General features: G+C 35.2%; 1 protein-coding gene across 2 annotated transcripts in view; it reads right to left on the minus strand.

Moving 5' to 3' along the window:
- Positions 1-18,836, minus strand: part of DNAH5 (dynein axonemal heavy chain 5) — a 116,178-nt gene that overhangs the window by 44,304 nt on the left and 53,038 nt on the right. For both annotated transcript variants that reach the window (XM_041411771.1, XM_041411770.1), the window contains exons 37-49: positions 18,103-18,290; positions 17,315-17,509; positions 16,505-16,639; positions 15,678-15,785; positions 14,823-14,976; positions 12,992-13,138; positions 10,378-10,619; positions 5,600-5,776; positions 4,988-5,192; positions 4,361-4,503; positions 3,512-3,646; positions 1,863-1,985; positions 617-830 (exon numbers count right to left, since the gene is read on the minus strand). In XM_041411771.1, coding sequence (XP_041267705.1) covers positions 617-830; positions 1,863-1,985; positions 3,512-3,646; positions 4,361-4,503; positions 4,988-5,192; positions 5,600-5,776; positions 10,378-10,619; positions 12,992-13,138; positions 14,823-14,976; positions 15,678-15,785; positions 16,505-16,639; positions 17,315-17,509; positions 18,103-18,290 — 2,166 coding nt within the window. The remainder of the gene's footprint in view (positions 1-616; positions 831-1,862; positions 1,986-3,511; positions 3,647-4,360; positions 4,504-4,987; positions 5,193-5,599; positions 5,777-10,377; positions 10,620-12,991; positions 13,139-14,822; positions 14,977-15,677; positions 15,786-16,504; positions 16,640-17,314; positions 17,510-18,102; positions 18,291-18,836) is intronic.

Genomic DNA, 18,836 nt, shown 5'->3' on the forward strand with positions numbered 1-18,836 from the left:
AGAAAGATTGCCACCTCAAAGACATGTCAGCGCAACACCAAGAACAATGATTATCTGAAGCTTCTGTTTCTTTTGTTTTTCCAGTCCCCAAAACCTTTCCAAATTTGTTCAAATGGCTTTCCAGTGTATATTCAAATCTTGATTCAGCCATTCTTGACACCATTCTGCCACCGGCTCGATGGTTATTTAGCTTTAATTAACAGCACATTAAAACATTCTTTTTCTGACAAAATAGATTCCACTGGCCTTGAATAACTAATCTCCTGCTGAAATCAGTATGATCCCATTTCTTGTGAAAGTCTAGTCTTTAGTCACTTATTCTTAGCAGCAGTGGCACCTGAGGAACTGTCCAGCATTGTCACAAAAACAGTACCTTCATGTCATTCTTATTAAATCTGCGCATACCGAGAGTTTTAAAGATGTGACTGGACCTGAAAAATTTACAGATTGATGATGTTGCAGGTGGGGAGTGATTGCTGAAGAAAAATGTGCTGCTAAACAAATCAGAAGGGAATTAAGCCTCAATTTTAACAATAATGTGTATAAATAGAAGGGTAAGGAAAAATCAACTACTATTTCAAAAAATGAGATGAATACAAAGCTAATTTCCCTTTACCAAAAATTTTGTCAATGGAAGAATTGGAAGGCAGAGTACAGTTGAACACCGAAAATTGCCTCTTCAGCCTCTGTGGAATATCATTGCGACCTCCCCCAGGGTGGATCATGGCAGCCAAAAACTGAATGTCCACAATGTTGGTAAATTCCCCAGGTTTTTCCAGGTTATACAGTCCTTTCTGTTCCATCAGTTGCCTCACTATCTCATTAGTGACCTGTAAAATAACCAGGTTTTACATAAGAAAATATTATACATACAACTGAGAGAAATACAAAACTTACATGTTTGGAATACCTAACAAAGTGTATAATACTATCTTTTCCCCTAACTCTCTGCTTATTAGCTTCAGGATAAAAATGCATTGCAAGGAATAAGCACATTTGGTAAAATCTAAGGATAAAAATCATGGGAGTACAGGGATACCCTTGTTTAGAACTAATCATTCATATGACAATTTACTCTCACTTGAATGCTGCATGATTTCCATTGCTGTTGGAAATACTTCTATTTAAAACAAAATTTCCAGTTTTTTCTAATCAAGCCCAAACTAATGCATCTCTGCATCTTTTTTCAATCAATCCCAAACTAATGCATCATGTTGCAAGTTATGCAAAATATGTGTATTAACAATCACAAGCGTAGTTTTCAAGCTGAAATAACAGAACTATTTCCATACAAAAGCATGCAAGATCCTTTTCTTTAGCCATAAAGGGATACTCTACATTTCTGTTTGACAAGATGAAAAAACTCCACAAAGAGTACATCCTATAGCTATACTCCTATAGAAATTCTAACATTAATTTCCAAAGCAATGTACTTCAGAACAAGTTTTTCAATATACAAAAGGATTTCTTCCATTTTGTCTGAAGCAGAAAAGACACTTCTTACCTATTGGGTTTCACAGTATTTTAATTATTGCCCGCAATGTCAGTTTGCTATCACAATTTGTGTACCAAAGACTTCTTACTTTTAATTATGAGTGTTGTTAAAAAACATTATTAAAATTATACAGGCATCTTCTAAGGGGCACTCAAACGGCTTCTTGCTGTCAGCACATTTATTTCCAATTAATTCCTTACAAATTATTGTAGATGGGTTCTTTTAAAGGACTGTTAAAGACTGTTAAAATTCAAGTGCTGCATATCAAATTTACCCTATTCTGAATGACTGAGACGCCAATTTTACAGTGTAGCATAAAAACAAAGAAAACCTTTTGTCTTTTTTTTTTCTTCTTCTACAAACTAACCTGATCTCCCCATTCATTGATTATGGGCATGTTCACATCATCAATGAAGACAGTCATCTTTTTGCCTGCAGCTGGACCATAAGTTGTGCCCATGCGCTTATCCACATAGCTTTCTATTGTACGCTGTTAAAAAGCAATTAGCAGCACAGTCACCAAGAGCACTTCATTACATACATGACTCAATCACTTAAGCATATTGATGTTCCTGTTACATAGAATTTTACTAAGTGAGGTTTAGACAAGGCATTTACTGGAGGTAATTGCACTAGTTCAACTAGAATGTCTGAAATCTCAGAGTATACAGCACTAGGCTGGTGTCTACAGTAGACAACCATGCCTAACATTTTCATAAATCTGAATGAGTTTCAAACTTTTCTTTCATTTTATTCATTTATCAGCAAAATTGATTATTGCTAGCAATAAAGATTAAATTGAAGATGTAATTTTGGAATACCTTTCCAGCAGGTATCAATGTACTTCATAAAAGCATACATGAATAATTAAACTCACATATATAAATACACTTGATGAGATAATTTTGCCTAATAGTAGACTTGCCTCTACTGTTCTTCTCATCATTTTTCCATTTCTCTGTTCTTCTTAAAGTCCAGTTTTTATTTACTCTATCCTAAGTCAAAGTTCACTTAACCATACATAATTATTCTTCAGTATAAACCTAAATATCTGCATTCTTACATTATGCCTAGGCTCCAGTCCACATAAGTGCCATCAGTTAGATCAAGATTTTAAGAAGCTAGAGTAATTTTAAAGCATGTGTCATAACAGAATGTTTTGGTCCAGATTGTTAACAGAGAATTGACTTAGTCTTGCACATGTATTTCAGATGTCCTGATCATCAGAATCTCACCTATCACAAATCAAATCTTCATTTATTTTACAAAAATATGTTACTTTTTGTTTACAGCCCAATAAATCAAAGAAAAAGTCTAAGGAAATTTAGACCAAAACTACATGTTTGTAAATTATATTACATGCTAGTAGTTTCTGCTATGTTATACAGGCAGATGATAGGTGTTCATCAAGCTTATACACAGCACTTACAGCCCAGACAGTGCTTTGGCCTGGCATACCAGACTGCATTAAAAATATTCCCCAAATATATTGCCAGGAGATTAAAGACATCTAAAATAATTCAAATTAGATTGGTAGAAATTTGGACAGGCAGTACAGTTCAGGATTTAAACATTCATAATTATATGTAGAGCAGCTGCACTGCATGTGTTACTTTTTTAATGAGTAATTGTAATGACTAAAACTTAAATTGCAGACAGCATACTTTTAATGACAGATTGTTGTGGGTAGCACTTATTTTACCCATGGTGTTTAGAGAAATCTAACAGCTCTTCCCAGTTAGTGAGAACGGATCTATTTGACACAAAAACATAATATGATGAAGATAATAATGGGCATGTTATTGTAGATGTTCAAGAACAGCTCAATAGCTACTGAAAACATTGAAATGAACAATTTTTTACTCAAGTCTTAAATCACGCATTAGAACACTTGGACTATTTGAAGAGGTGCTTTTTTATTGTTCAGAATCACTTTCAGAAGCATCCTCCTGGCAAATTATCAGAATATTCTCTGAATCCAACCATCTTTCATGAGAAGATTAATCACTACTATACCTGAAAAATTAATGGGGTTGTTGCAGATGAAAAATTCAAGCTCTTAGTTATGTGCCTTTCAGAGTTATATTTTGACATAAAACCTTTGATTATAACAGTCTTTGCAGTTCCTTGCTCACCAATTAGTAGGACAGCCTAGACAAAGACAATATCGAAATAAGATGAAACACAAGAGCTGTGTGTCTTGGCAAAGGCTCAACAGTCCCACTTAGCTTTTAAACAGAAAAGAAACTAGAAAAGTTCTGTAAAGTGAACTCTTAACAAGAGACATGTAGAAGTAAAATAGTTAACGTCTCATAGATTTTTGCAGGCCTGACAAGTTAAAAATATTTGCAGTTAATGGTCATGTCAGCCAGCACAATCAAACTAATAAGGAAAGGATTTAATTGTTTGAAAAACGGTTTTATCATCTAGAGACTCAGTATCTGTAAAATTCCAATTGCTTATGTGACACAGTTTTGGTGAAGAATAGCCTAAAGCTACATAAATTCTGTAACTGACCCATGCTGACAGAGTTCAATCAGCAGAGTCAGATATGAGCCTCTTGACCTATGTGCTTCTCCCTCTCCCATCAGTGCATGAAAATATTGGTTCCATTCTGACTGATCTCAGCTGTAATTACAGCTATTTCCTCTATAGAACAAAGGGGTGAGGGGAAGACAAAGTCTGGAAACAGTGACTATTCAAGAATGCAAGCATATTTGCATGAAAGTAGTTTCTGGAAACACAATCTTATATCTAAAAAAACAAAGTTCTTCCTTTTCAGTAACAATATTTCACTGCTAATCCAAAACTTTTATCATGTGTTCTGTTGGCAGTGCTTTGATATAGAAACCATAGAAAAAGTACCTTGCCCTGTTTTGCTATGGTTTCAATAAGGAAATCCATTCTCACGTTGTCAACATTAGGCACAAGAATTGAGTCATACTCTGGGCTACCACTACTGGGATATACATACTCTTCAACGTGTGTATTCCAGTGCATCCATGTACCTAATAAGAAAGAAATTAAGTTAATGTTTTGGAAATACTAGGCATCATCACTTCCTTTATTTTCCATTCAGTTCCCTGATCTGATTCAGTTCCCTGTCTCACGTACAGCAATCTCTCTCTGTGTATCCAGACTAAAATTTATAGAATCATATAATCATAGAACCCCTCAAGTTGTATCTAAGAGGCTTACTCCTCTTTTCTACATAAATTCTGACAATGACAAGGGTTATATGTTCACTTGACAATTCATCACCACAAAGTCCATGCAGCTTTTTTAGCAATATATCCACACCCCACTTTTCACTGGAAACAGGGAAAAAGCTAAACACAACACCATCAGTAAAGTATAGCCATAAAATAAAACTTGCTAAGGGACACAAAAGAAGGTGAGCTATAAAATACATCTGACTTAATTCTCTAAAACAAGCACAATTATAAAATAACTTTTAAATTTTACCCCATATCACCCAGCTGAGTTACTAACCATCAGATGCCACATAATAATCATACATGGTATCTTCACTGCCTTCTGGGATACAGGGAAGATCAAGCTTTACTGTTGCATGTTTTCGAAGCCAGTATTCCATTTTGCATCTGTCCTCTAGCTCTAGCAATGCTCCTACACTCCACATGAGTGAGAAGATGTACAGCCTTTCCAAGTATTTTGGAGTCAGTTCCCCACCTTGCTCCTGGAGGATTGAGTTACATTTTAATTTTCAACAGCCTGAAAACTCTACTTGATAATCACTAGTAACATGAGGTTAGAAGTCTTCGGTCATACATAAAGATGTCTTCAATGATCAGACAGAATCAATATAAATCGATAACAAATCACCCAAAAATAAAAAAAGGGAAACCAACGATGCATGCTCCATGTGCTTAACGCAAACCAGTGCTTAACATCAAATTCAAATGTGAGGTTATTAAAGAGGTCACATCCCAGCTATTACTTTCTAAAGAAATAGAACGCATTCCTTACTAACCTTCCTCCTCTTTTGACATTCCAAGTCATCAAAGAATCCCTCTCCACAAAACTTTGTTACATAAAATTATCTACAATATGTTAAGTATATGTAAAAACTTTCACACTACCTACCTTAGGTGGAATAAGGCCCTGCAGCATATTAATGCTCTGCATAATCACAAAGGCTTCCAACATCTCAGTCTTGCAATGCAGAGACTGAATGCTGAAGCGGTACAAGTCCGGGAACGATGAAGAATACAGCTGACGTAGAATTTCAGCCTCTTGGAAGGAACATTTTTTCAAAAATCCCTGTTGTAAAGTATAAATTTAGTTCCCAATGCAAATCTCGGTAAATTCAAGTGCAGTAATTCAAAAGGTTCAGGAAGCATGGAATGTTGACTTCTTGGGAGCAGAATAGGAGAAGGGGGAGGCAGGGGGTGAAGTTACATTTCCCTGTTCATTGGGCAGGGTTTAATTAACAGAAGGTCAAATTTTACCCATTTCCTACTCGATGTTAAAGATGAAGAGAACTGAAAAGACTGTGTTCAACAGCACAAAAATCATTCTTTTTGAATATTTTTAATCACAACTGTTGTGACAGGTATCCAAAAACTCTGAAAAGAAACCAAATAATATGTACTGAACACAAATTTGATTTATGCTACATGTTATTTCTAGCAGACATAGAGGATAACCTGAAAGATCTGTCAGATTTCCAAAAAAAATCAGGTTATCAGAGGGGAGGTGTGCTGGTGTGTGTAGTGTTCTTATCGTGTATCTTGGTATCTGTAATGATGGATAAACAAAACCTAAGTAAACTACCCATTTCTTAGGATTACAGAATATGATTCATTCTTTGATGCCTTTAATTCAAAGTAATAACTTAGTTATTGGAGTTATCTTGACATTTTCTCTCATCTGCAGGGCAGAATACTTCTCATTTACACCCCATAAATTTATTTTCTACATAAATACAATCACCAGCAAAAACACTTGCAGATACTTCCCCAAAACTCAAACCAAAATTTGGAATTAATTGAAATCAAATAAGTTTGCTTTAAACATAGGATGCTTTTCCCTTGTGAGAGAAGTAAAAGCTGGAACAGGCTTCTCAGTGAGCTCCTGGAGTCTCCATCTCAGAACTCAACAGGACGCTTCAGCAACCTCCTCCAGGTTTACTTGACTAATGTTGTACTCACTATTATCTCTAGAGGTCCTTTCCAAACTCTACTATATTGTGCTTCTATGAGTCTTTCTACTGCCTTCATAATATTTTGAAATTCTACTTTTACTTCCCAAAGTAAATCAACTTTGAGACTGATTACAAATAAGGTTATACATGAAAAACTTTTCTAGAAATAGGTAGGTGTAAAACAAAGTGATAAAAATTAAAAGGCAGAAGTACTTAAAATAGATATCCAAAATTCACTGACTGTTCAAAAAATATTAGGGATTAGTAGAAAAGCTGATAAGATGCTTTTGCTTTGGAGAAGGTTGATGAGTAATAGATCAAATACCTTTGATCTCTTTGCAAAAACTGCTTAAGAAGCCCATTATATGAGAACAGCAACATGAACTTGAGAACTATTTCACTAAACTTGGAAGTTGAACATGTCAAATAATGCATCCAAGTAGGCAACTATATTTATTTGTTTGCAAATGGTAAGGATTGAAAATAAAAATATATACAACAGCTTCCTGAGTTACCCATATTTATCTTTAATCATGTTTTAAAGTTCTTCTGAAATATCAACAAATACTATATTTCATTCAACACCTGCGAATTAGCAAGGTTAACATCTACCCTGACCTGTTGGAATATGAAGTGTATTGCATTACAAAATAGATTTAAAGGGAGGCATACTGAAAAAGCCATCAAGATATTTTATTTATGATGTAAGACCAAACCAAAAAAACAAAGAAATATTATTGGATAAAATTATAAATAACAATAGGTTGCAATTTCATAGCCAATTTTATAATGGGTAAAGAAAAGGAAGTTGGAAAGGTTACTTTATGGTGAAATGAACATAATTTTGTTTATGCAATCCAAATTTTGTTTTAAAAACAGTTTATTTTCTTTAGTCTGTTTCTATCACCAAAATATTTCACAAAAAAACCCCATAAGGTTATGGATTAAGAAAAACTAGTTTCGTACAACTCTTCAACACACCTAAATTTAGCCTGCATCTCACTTTAAAGTGAGGAGGTAAATCATGAGTGACAACGCAAAATAAAATTCTTTTCTCTGCAACTGAATATTTAGCACAGTTTTAATATCCAAGAAGTGGTTGTCTGCAAACTAAGCAAGGAGGCAGAGCTGTGAGAACCTAGCATCAGTAGGCCCTATACAGTGTTGCAAGCACAGAATGGAACTACACAAGCAGAATCTCAGGGGAGCCACTGTCCTAGATGCATAATTTACAGTTACACTTTCCTGAGTATCGACATTAGTTTAAACAAATTTTTAAAAAAGTAAAACTTGGCAGTAACATACATAAGGCACTTGTGTTGACTGCATGCATTTGCATTGGTAAAACTGAAGTTTTAGCAGCCAATTTTTTAGGAAACTTATTAAACACTTTTTTCATAACATGACTACAAATATTTTGGACTTGGCAAAGGAACTCATCAAATGAATTAGTGACGATTCTCAAGTGTTGCAGAGACCTGTGACTGAACAGAAAATTCCACGTGATTTAATATCATTCTAAATGGAAAAAGCTTCAGACACTACTAGAAAAATATAGTATCAGCCCTCTGCAGCAACCCTTAATTCCTCACAAGCAGCAAACCTCCAAGTTTGCAAAAAGTCAAGAGGACACGGGGGTTTCCAAGACAGGAAGGAATATCTGATGACAATCCCGTTCCTTTTCCTCCTAATGGGTTAAGGCCAAACAGGATTCTGGTGCCTTCCCTAGTGGGTCTTGCTGCTCCTTGCCTATTTTCAGGGCATTATACCTGATCTGCCATTTCAGATTCGCAGGTGGAAAAGAAACCTTGTGTCTGTTGCCAGAAATCACAAGTTTACAGCCTTCCTCACCTTGGTAATTTCTGCTCACCAAAACACATCCCCTGGCTTCACTTTTCCCAGAGGAGCTCCACTGTCTCCAGTTCCAAAGAGAGGCACCAGGCACTGCCTGGCACTCAGGTCTTGGACTACAGCATATTGTCTCTTTTGATTTCTACATGGGCTGAAACCTCTAATCTGCTAAGGACACTGGTTCTAGGCAGTGCCACAGGCCAATTTTCCTCCGTTGCCAGATAAATCAAGGTTGTAGGGACATGGAATCTAGTTTTAAACAGCAAGCTATTTCTTTACGGGTTAAAGCAATAAGAAATCTGAGAATAACATAGAGTAATCACTACAAAAGGCTGACATCTGAAAGTTAATGTGATGCCAGCTGTATTTTCATAGGACTGGTTAAGCAACACTAACTAGGTGAGGATTAGTTGCACTTTCCAATGGTATCCTATTTGATTTGGAAAATGAAATTACTGAATGGGACTGTGAGACATTAATCTTAAGATATATTTTTAAAAACTTGTTCATGCGATACATATTAGAACGGAGGACAGTAAAATTTAGTCTGTTAGGTCATAGTAACCTATAAATTTTTGTCTTTTTGAGCCTGAAAAAAAGGGAAACAAATACACTACAAACTCCTGGATGGTGTTCCCATTTCATAAACAGGAAATAATTCCATCTTAAAATTAAAGTTTAATTAAATTTAATTAAAGCCCATATAAAGGATTTTAATTTGGGATTATAGTGAAATATACCAGATACTACTTGGATTTCAGGGGAAAGTAATTAAGTAATTATCTGTATGATCACAGCAATCAGTATCTTAGTCATGCAGGAGAAAGTTTTCATTTTTGATATTCAGGAGCCTGACCACATTTATCAAAGCAAAATAATGTTAAGCAAGCATTCTCAATAAGATGGCCTAGACAAGAAGAAAATGAAAAACCACCTTTTTTAACTGCTATTGTCTCTATTGTTTTTTTAAAAGAAAAGAAAACTGGAATTAAATGCTGAAAGCATTGTTTAAATATATTACTATGGAACATTAGGTAGATTCTTGGGAACTCTCACGTTTCATCTTCACCATGATTTTTGCTACATTAAAAAAAAAGTCTGCTCAAGTCTCAGGATTTGTCATTCACTATATTGTCACAAGCATTCTGTCAAGATTAGGATTTATTTTTACTAGGTTTTGGAAGATGAAAGATGACATATAAAAGAAAAAATAAGACTTTATAAATCACTTTGATATATTTCAACATGTTATATGATGGGTTTTGACTCTAAACACATCTGAAATATGTTCTGCTTTTCTGAATTATTCATTCCATGCCAGAGAGACAGTAACTACTGCCTGGTTCTTCAGACACTTTGCTTCTAGGGATGTTAGCAGACAACCAAGTAACAACGTCAGTTTAAATATTACATGTTTTGATGCTGTATTTATTTCTGCAAATGCAATAAATTTAAAGAAATATCAAGAGAATTTTTATTTTCTTGAGCATTTCAAGTTCCCTGAATCAACTTTATTCTTTTCTCCTTCTTGGTCTGAAGTTGTACTATGGGCTACCAGGTAGTTAATGTTTTAAAAATGGAGTTGTCCTTCAATTGCATAAAATACTTCTAATTACAAATTTGTCCCAAAGTAAAATTACCATATTCTTTAAAGTGTAATATGTTAACTATGTTCCTTAAAAAAATTATTCATTCTTGTACAAACTACCAGAAACATTGCTATTGTAAGTACTGACTTAAAGTTTATACAGAGGAAAAGGGATTTCATAGCAAAAGGCACAAAAACAGGTCCTACAGTAATGAGTGAAGTGTTGAAGAAGTAACCAGTAAAACTTTCAATGCATATACAGACACTTAGCTGCTCTACCTCAAGGATAGGGCTCCAGGTGAGAACTGATGAGCTCATGAACACCATCCCATTTCTTGAAACTGTTGCTGGAGAAGCATTATCAATATTATGAGGCTCAAAGACTATTTTGCAATTTGGTGCCATAGGTATCCGATCACCGTTCGCTAGTGTGAGAGTTCTGTTGTCATCCAGGACAGAATTAAGGTTCTCAATCCAAATAGCATCTACTGGACCATCAAGAACTATCCAGATGTGATCACCTATAATGCAACACAACAGACAAAAGGACCTATGGATTAAGTGCTAGTTTCTTTCAAGGACCAGTTTCTTATTTCTGCAAACAAATTTTTAACTTATTCTGAATTCATGCACACAGCTACGATCTCAGCTTTTTAATACAATTACTATTTCCATCACTCAATTTCAGTTGGGTACTTCATTTTGTCACCTATACATAATAATTACCCATTCTTCAGTACATAAAGTGCCATCAGCATAAGTCACCAGTTTTTAATACTCCAAAAGAGCTTTATGGATCCAGTATTCAAGACAGTAATAAATTAGGTTTATTTCAAGTTACATGAAACTACATAAAGAAGATAACGACTACAGATATATTTAAACACCATTCTTTTTCAATGAGTTTTATAAACGTAGAGAAATGGCAGGAACTCTTGAAAAATCACTCTTTCAAATAGCATGCATACTGTCATAAATAATAGGTCTATTAGGGGAAGATTCCTGTCATTTGTTCTATTCCTAAACTTGATCCAGCTTCCTTTTAAGGTTTTCCATTTTCTAATGGAAAGGTATTTTAAAGCCTCCTTCTATTTCCTACGAGGGCCTAGGTCTGTTTTCCTTGCCTCACTGAGGTACAGAGCAACAGACCCTGGCTGGAAAGAGATCCCACCTTGGCTCCTGGCTGCCCACCCCTCAGGGAGCAGACAGCCCCACCGTGCACTGCTAGACATCTCTTTACCCAGAGATGATCCTTCTGCCTTCAGAGTCATCCTTCTGCCTTCAGTGTTTATCATGAAGGCCTAGGTGGCTTGGAGCTTTGCTAGTCTTGAACCAAGGAGATATGAAACAGATGATAAACTTTTCATATGAGGGTTTTTATAGCTACAGTTGAGGCATCTCAAGCATGAGATAGTCTGGAGTCTGACTCATAAAGAGATATTACAGAACTCTTACAGAGTAAATCTGAGGAAGTCTTATGAGTGGGCTAACACACATTTCATCTTGAAGGAAAAGATAAAAAAATCAATAGTTAATGCCATGTTACATTCTCAAGGGTGTTACATTTCTAGATTTGAAACAAGCTTATCAAAATTAAATTGAAAAGTGTTTTCTATTTTAAAAGTACCTGTATTTCTGAAGATTAAGAATTTTTGTATTAAAATAGTACAACAAGTGTTAGCATTTTCTTTTATTTTTTTCTTCTAAGGTGTAATGATAAGATCACATACTAATTTTCAAACAAAAAAAAAAAGCAAGAAACAATCTAGCATCAAACTCGCAAAGACATTCATTTAGTTAAAATAGCAGTCTAAGAATATATGTCAGCATAATTTTAGGCAGAAATTGGCTACCTAAAGAGAATTATCTAGTGCCATTTGAGATGGACTAGGATATGTGAAGGGCTAGCTGTTATGACACAACTGGTATGATGAGATTTATTTCCTTTTAGTACGGCAGCTGGAGAACAGGTAGAAATCCTGACGCATCAACATTTTTACAGGATACCACTACTGGGGCAACTGACTTTTGCCTTCCACTTTTCTTCAATATGAGGGCCTAATACACAAAAGAGAGAATTCAGTACATTCACTGAAGTAGTTTTTGTTACACTACACTATTTGAACACAAAGCATGTAGAACAGAGACTGTAAAAGGGACGGAAGTTCTTCCAGCAATTTTCCAATGCTTCCATGTAAGGAAAAAAAAAATCTGTAACTGTGCTTTATAAAGTTTTCCTGAAGCTTTTTTTTTTTTTTTCCTGAGGTTTCTTTCTTGTTGTATTTTGAATGGAAGCCTTTTTCATTATACCTGTATTGGGTCTGGTTGAGCTGGAGTTCCTTTCCCCACAGCAGCCTTAAACAGTGCTGTGCTCTGCACTGGTGGCTGGAAAGGTGTTGATAACACACCAGAGTTTTGGGTATTGCTGAGCAGCACTGGCACAGCATCAGTTCTGTCTTTCAGTATTCCCCACATCAAGGGGCTGGGGGTGAGCAAGATCCTGGGAAGGGACACAACCAGGCCAGCTGACCCAAAATATCCAAAGGGAGATTCCATACCATATGACATCTGCTCAAAAAGCTAAGGAAAAAAGTGGGGGTGGAGCATCTGTTGTTTACGGTGTTTGCTTTCCAGAGCCACCTCTACGTGTGCTGAAGCCCTGCTGCCTGGGAAGTGGCTGAACATCGCTTGCTGATGAGAAATAAAGAACAAACCTTTGTCTCCTCTTTGCTTGTGCTCAAGCAAATTCTTGATTTTACTTTAGTAAACTGCTTTATCTCAACCTATGATTTGTTTCCCATTTATTTTTTCTCCCCTATCCACCTAGGCAAAGGAGTTGCAGCATAACTTGGTGGGCACCTGAAATCCAGACAAGGTCAGCCCACCACAATACCTTTCTTTGCTCTTAAAGTTTTTCTCCAGAGCGCTGAAAATATTCCATCTGTCCAGTCATTTGTTGCCACATCAAGGCGTCCAAACATTTGTGGAGCAGTTATAGCTTTAGGATTCATTCTCATTTCACGATGAGGCTGTCCACAATCTGTAAAGGCAGACCACCAGTTAGTTTTTACATTTCTTCTCAGCAGTAAGAGAACTGACAAACTCAAACTCATTACACCCAAATATACGCTTTAATATGCATTTGTGATTATAAGAACATGTGTATTTACTTGAAAAGCTTCTCTTGCTGTACGAAATTCATTAATTGGAGACATCAGGAAAGTAAAATTGAGTTCTGAAACTTTTGATTATTCAATTCACATTTTATAGCTTCATTGGGAAGAGAAAAGCAGCAAGATGAAATTTATTCAAAGTTTAGTTTAATATTTTGAAGGCTTATCAAACAATAGAGCTTTAAAACGTTTGGTTTAGATGCACATTTTTAAAACCCAGTGAATAAATACCAGACAGATGATTGATTATTTTGCCCTTCTGTGCACTTGGCTATATCTTAGAACAGATAAAATATACAATATTGGCATATTCTTGTGAATTCTCTTAGACAGACAAATTCTATCTATCCATGAAATGACCATATAACCTTTATTTTTTATCTCACTAGGAACAGCTTAAAAACTACAATGCTGGACATCTTTAAAAAAACCCAATATTAAAACATAATCAGAAGCCAGTAGTAAGATGTTGAAAGAAAGAGCTGAAAAAATTACTTATTTTAAAATAAATTCATTATAATCAGATTTCACTAACATGTAAGATAGAAGCCTGACAGATCAGTTTAACATTTCATGAGGTTGTGTGAGAAAATCAGCTTTGAAAAAAGGAGTGAGGTGACTCTATCTTCGTAGTAGTTCACAACTCAGTGCAAGAAAAAAAGATAGGAAAACTGTGCAATGCAACTTTGTTATTTATGCTTTTTTGTTTTTTCCCCTAAATGGAGCAGTCATTTCCACTGCAATGCAGAGCTTACAGTGTTTCTTAAGCACTGCACATTACTGCCTGTACGAGACTTGCTGAACTATTTCTTGCAGAAATTATTCACTTCTGGAAAATCATATAAGCAACTTGTGAAATGGGGTAATACAAGCTTAGCTCAAAAGAGATGTTTTTCTCCCCAGGCTATGACCTTTTATTTCAATAAGATCAAGCCAACATTCTTCAACTAATATTTTTGTTTAGAAACACAGATGACAAAAAAAAAAAAAAAAAAAAAAAAAAAAAAAAAAAAAAAAAAAAAAAAAAAAAACATTTCAAAAACAAAAAAAAAACCAAAACACAGACACAGTCTTCAAGCCTCCAGCCAGGACACAAAATTAACACCCTTGAAGACTTTTTCACTGTCTAAACCAGGAATTTATGGTTATAAAACCAGTTATTTTATATTGCAAAGACCCTGTCTTATGCACTGTGTTCAAAAAGACATAAATACTTCTGATTAGCAAAAGGTTCCAGCATTACCTCATCAAAACCCAGGAGATGCTTTAATCACTTGTCTGAGCTGCCTGCCTAGACTGTATTCCTCTTTCTTAATCCACCTAGAATAAGAACTTCTGATAAAAGTATGATAATATGGACAAAAGGACATGAAACATACGGTTTTGAATGTCAGACATTTTTAAGCTACTAGAATAATTAAGTTTCTCAACATGCAAACTCATTCTTCCAGAAATATATTCTCACAGTGAAGCAACTGAGAAGAAACAATGGGGTTTAAAGTTTACAGTGCAACAGTTCAGTAACAATTTACAATATAAGTACTAACATACCTGTCATTGCTTTCATTAAGGTGTGGATGCAGGTAGTTTTTCCTGCACCACTAGGTCCTAGTGTCATCAACCCATGCCTTACTCTCTGAGTTTCAAAAAGCTGGATAACTTTCAGTTTCCAAGGAGGATGACAAACAAGGCCAGATTCCTCCACCTAAGAGACAGTGACAGAAAATCAAATTACTATTTTAGAGAACAAAATATATTTCAATGCCTTTAAATATAGATAAATAGATAGATAGATAAATATAGATATATCATCAACAGATTATTATACTCTTTGTAAAGGCTTGGTGTATATTAAAAAAAAAACCTGTTGGAAAAAGAAGATATATTTGGTATTCAAATACGCATTCAGAAAAATAAGGTAAACCAGCCTCTATGTACATTATGATCTATCTATTAGATATACATATAATATATCTATAATATACAGACATTATATTCTTAAATTGGCCCTACTGAAATATTACAATCACATAATGGGAAATTAAATAAGAGAGATGTAATTTTAAATAAATATTTTTTCAAATTAATATTCTAATTGTCAAGACTTTAGATAAATATTAAATCCTGGGTCACATAAGGCAAGCTCATATACATGCATTTTTCAAATTGGACCCTAGTAACCATGGCTCAAGAAAACCACAGGACACTATAATCCCAATTCAGTGACCTCATGAAGAGTAAGCTGAACAGTACTATGCCAGTGGTAAAGATTAATAGAAAAGCTTACACTTTTTCTAAATAGTAAAATATAATATTGCCAGCTGGACAGACTCCACAAGAAGAATTTTCTTAGATGCCACTTCATGACAGTTATGCCAGAGCACCACAAATCACGAGAAACATCACCTGTTTGTCAATGGCAGCTTCAAGTTCAGGATAGCCTGCTTTATCAAGCTGGATATCTGGAAACAGATCTTCAATTAAACTCAGAAATAAGGGTTCGTCTTCATCAATCTAGTGAAAATCAGGGAAAACAAAAATCCACACAGATTAAGACCTGTTCTCTTTATTTTATCAACTTTAGAAAGAACAATCCCTAAGTCCTGAAGAACTAAAGAAATGCTTGAGAACCTAAGGAACCATCTATATAATCCTCTAGGCTCTAAACATTAGAAGTACACAGCAGAAAGAGATCATGTGATGCTTCTATTTGCCAAAATAAATCACTAACATGCAGACTGAATTTCTTACAGTCGATTTTAGCAATAACATTTAGAAAACTATCTATTTTATTTGGTGAAAAAAAAAAAAAGATTACGTATCACAGCAACAGAAGAGGGTTGCAAGCTATTTAGACAGGTGAAATGGTACTCATTACTATGAATAACAGATTCTTTCGAGAGTGACTAAATTCTTAAGCACAAAGTTTCTAAAGTTTCTGCATAGACATCTACTTTTTTAACGGACTTCTAAAGGTAGTAGGGAAAATATGTAAAAAAATTCTGAATGATTCAAGGTTAAACCCAGGTAGAAACTCAAGCAACAGAAAGCTCACTCCCTCCTCAGTCCCACACAGGGTACTATGAGAAATTTATCTCCATCCCAGCCAAAATATTCTACTCAGAATAAAACATTTCCAAGCTAGCTTCAGTGTAAAGGTCACATACAATCTTCTAGTGATCACATAGCTCCAAAGTGCAGTTTAAATCATTTATCAGGTCCTCAGAACTTACCAGTTTAGACAGGTTCATATCTCTCAGAACACGCATGACGATGGTAGATTCAGTATCTGTGGGATTTGCTCTTTTTGCTGCTCCCAGCGTACGCAGCACAGACAATATATTCCGCAAGCCAAAATCATAATGCACCTAGAAGATACGTGACATTTGGGAAGATTTTCCCCAAGTTAAAAGGGATGAAACAGTTCTTATTTACTATTTAAGATGTGGATGGATATGTAGGAGAAGTGATACGTGTGTTTCAAATCCTCCAAACATCCATCAACTTTGGCTGTATGACTATGGGTGACTTCACTTTCAAATCAGCTACCATCTACTAAAATCTAGGGTGTGAGAGAAAAAAAAATATCCTAAGTCATTGAATCAAGACAAGGTTCCCAAGGACTCTTGAGAAATACTTTATCAGTATTATTTTGAATTCTCTGTGGCCCTTGGAAACTGAGAAATATCTGTACAAGCACAGACAGCACAAACCAAATGCCTCTCAAGCCACACTGCAAGACCAACAAAGGCTACAATAAAGCTTTTGGTTGTCTCAGTGATCACCATTCACTAAAGCTAAATCTTAATAATAAGCAGTGTTCTGCATGAAAGCCCATCCTTGCACTGACAACCTGCAGCAGAAGTTCATCTTCCAGGACAGCAGAGGACTGCATTACTAAACTGCAAGTGTCTCTTAGCTTATTAGTAAGCATGAACCTTTCCTTATTCTTCACACAAATATTTTGTGACTCCATATATAGTTTTTCCCTAAAATAGCATCATATGAATACATATCAGGTAGCATCATATGAATACAATCACCTGCTTTGACAGCTGTTCTTCACAGAGCTTGTACAGTGTAAAGAATTTTCTTGCCAACACAACATTAGCAATGAAACCACAACTAGCTAATTTAACACGAATTATGATTTGACGATCAGGAACCATCATAGCCACTGAACGGAAATTGATCTTCAAGTTTTCAGGAAGTTCCTGCCGTCCAGCATATCCTGGATTCTGGAGAGGAAAAAACGGTGTTGAAGTTGAGTGTACCTTGTACAAACAGAAGAATCAGCAAAGGAATATGCCATCTTGGTAGGTAAAAATAATTCATTGGCATTATGTCAGAATTAATTGCCATGCAGACTTACCACCATATCTCTACAGAATTTTTGCCTCTTTTATAACCATGAGATATGAAAAATGTTCCACCTAAGCATTTCAAATCTGAGTTTGTCTTATAGGTCTTATTTTTAATAGCTACTCCTACCTATATCCCTATAGGAATTTTTCTGTAATTGTAGCAAAAAGCATACTTTGGGAGCCAGAATTTGGCATGTAGAAGCAATCTGAAATTGACATAACTTGTATTTATGGTGCTGCCTGCATTTGTTAGTTGCATGTGCTCGACGTTATCAAAACAAGACCCTGTAAACTGTGTTTGCAGCAATGCTCAATGTTCTCAAACTATCAGTGAGTTAGTTCGAAGAACTGAATGACATAAGAGTTAGCAAGTACACTTCATATACCAAGTTAGACTCGATTGTTGTGCAATCATCACTATTAGATTTCAAAATACATCAGTATTTAGAAACTTACTGAATACTTACCATAGTAAGAAAGATGCCAAATTCTGGGTTCATTTCTACATTGTCTCCATCAGTAAAAATAAACCTTTTTTTACGTTTCTTCTTACAGGTCAACACAATTGCTATTTGCTGTGCAGCTACTGATAGCACTGGTAAATCAATACGATTGAATTCATCAAAGCAACCCCAGGAGCCAGATTGAGCAAGACCTTCAAAGAGAAAAGCAACTAAGCATAGAACTATTACATTTTTAAACCTTTTTTGGTGCAATTCACAAGCAAAAAATTATGTTAATTTATCTCAGGGCAGGGGAGGGGGGAAAAAGTGTTTATTTTTGAGGGTTGGGAAAGGAACAAAGAGAAGAATTTTAATTCCTTTTCAAGTAAGAAAATACAAATTCACAAAGTCCTTAAGATTTTCTAGCACATTATGTTCTTTCATTTTTTTTCTTTTATCTTGAATGTTTTCCTGTCCCTCTTTACCCCCCAAAGAAAAATTCCTCCAGTAATTCTATGAAAATGTGACGGGCTGTCAACAGCTTATTGTTCATATTAAAATGAACAATACAGTTGCATCAAGAAGCTGGAGGTCAGTCTATTCCAGAACTGTATTTTTCCTTGGAGTTTTTGGGAAAAACAAAACAAAATCATAGATACAGTCACTTGAAGCAATACCATAATCAAGAACCTCCATTTGATCTCTAATTTAACATCTGCCATGACTGACAGGTATCAATTTCAGATGCCTAAAAAATG

This window comes from Onychostruthus taczanowskii, unplaced genomic scaffold (assembly GCF_017590055.1).
Source record: "Onychostruthus taczanowskii isolate IOZ18803 unplaced genomic scaffold, ASM1759005v1 scaffold37, whole genome shotgun sequence".
Classification (NCBI taxonomy): Eukaryota; Metazoa; Chordata; class Aves; order Passeriformes; family Passeridae; genus Onychostruthus; species Onychostruthus taczanowskii.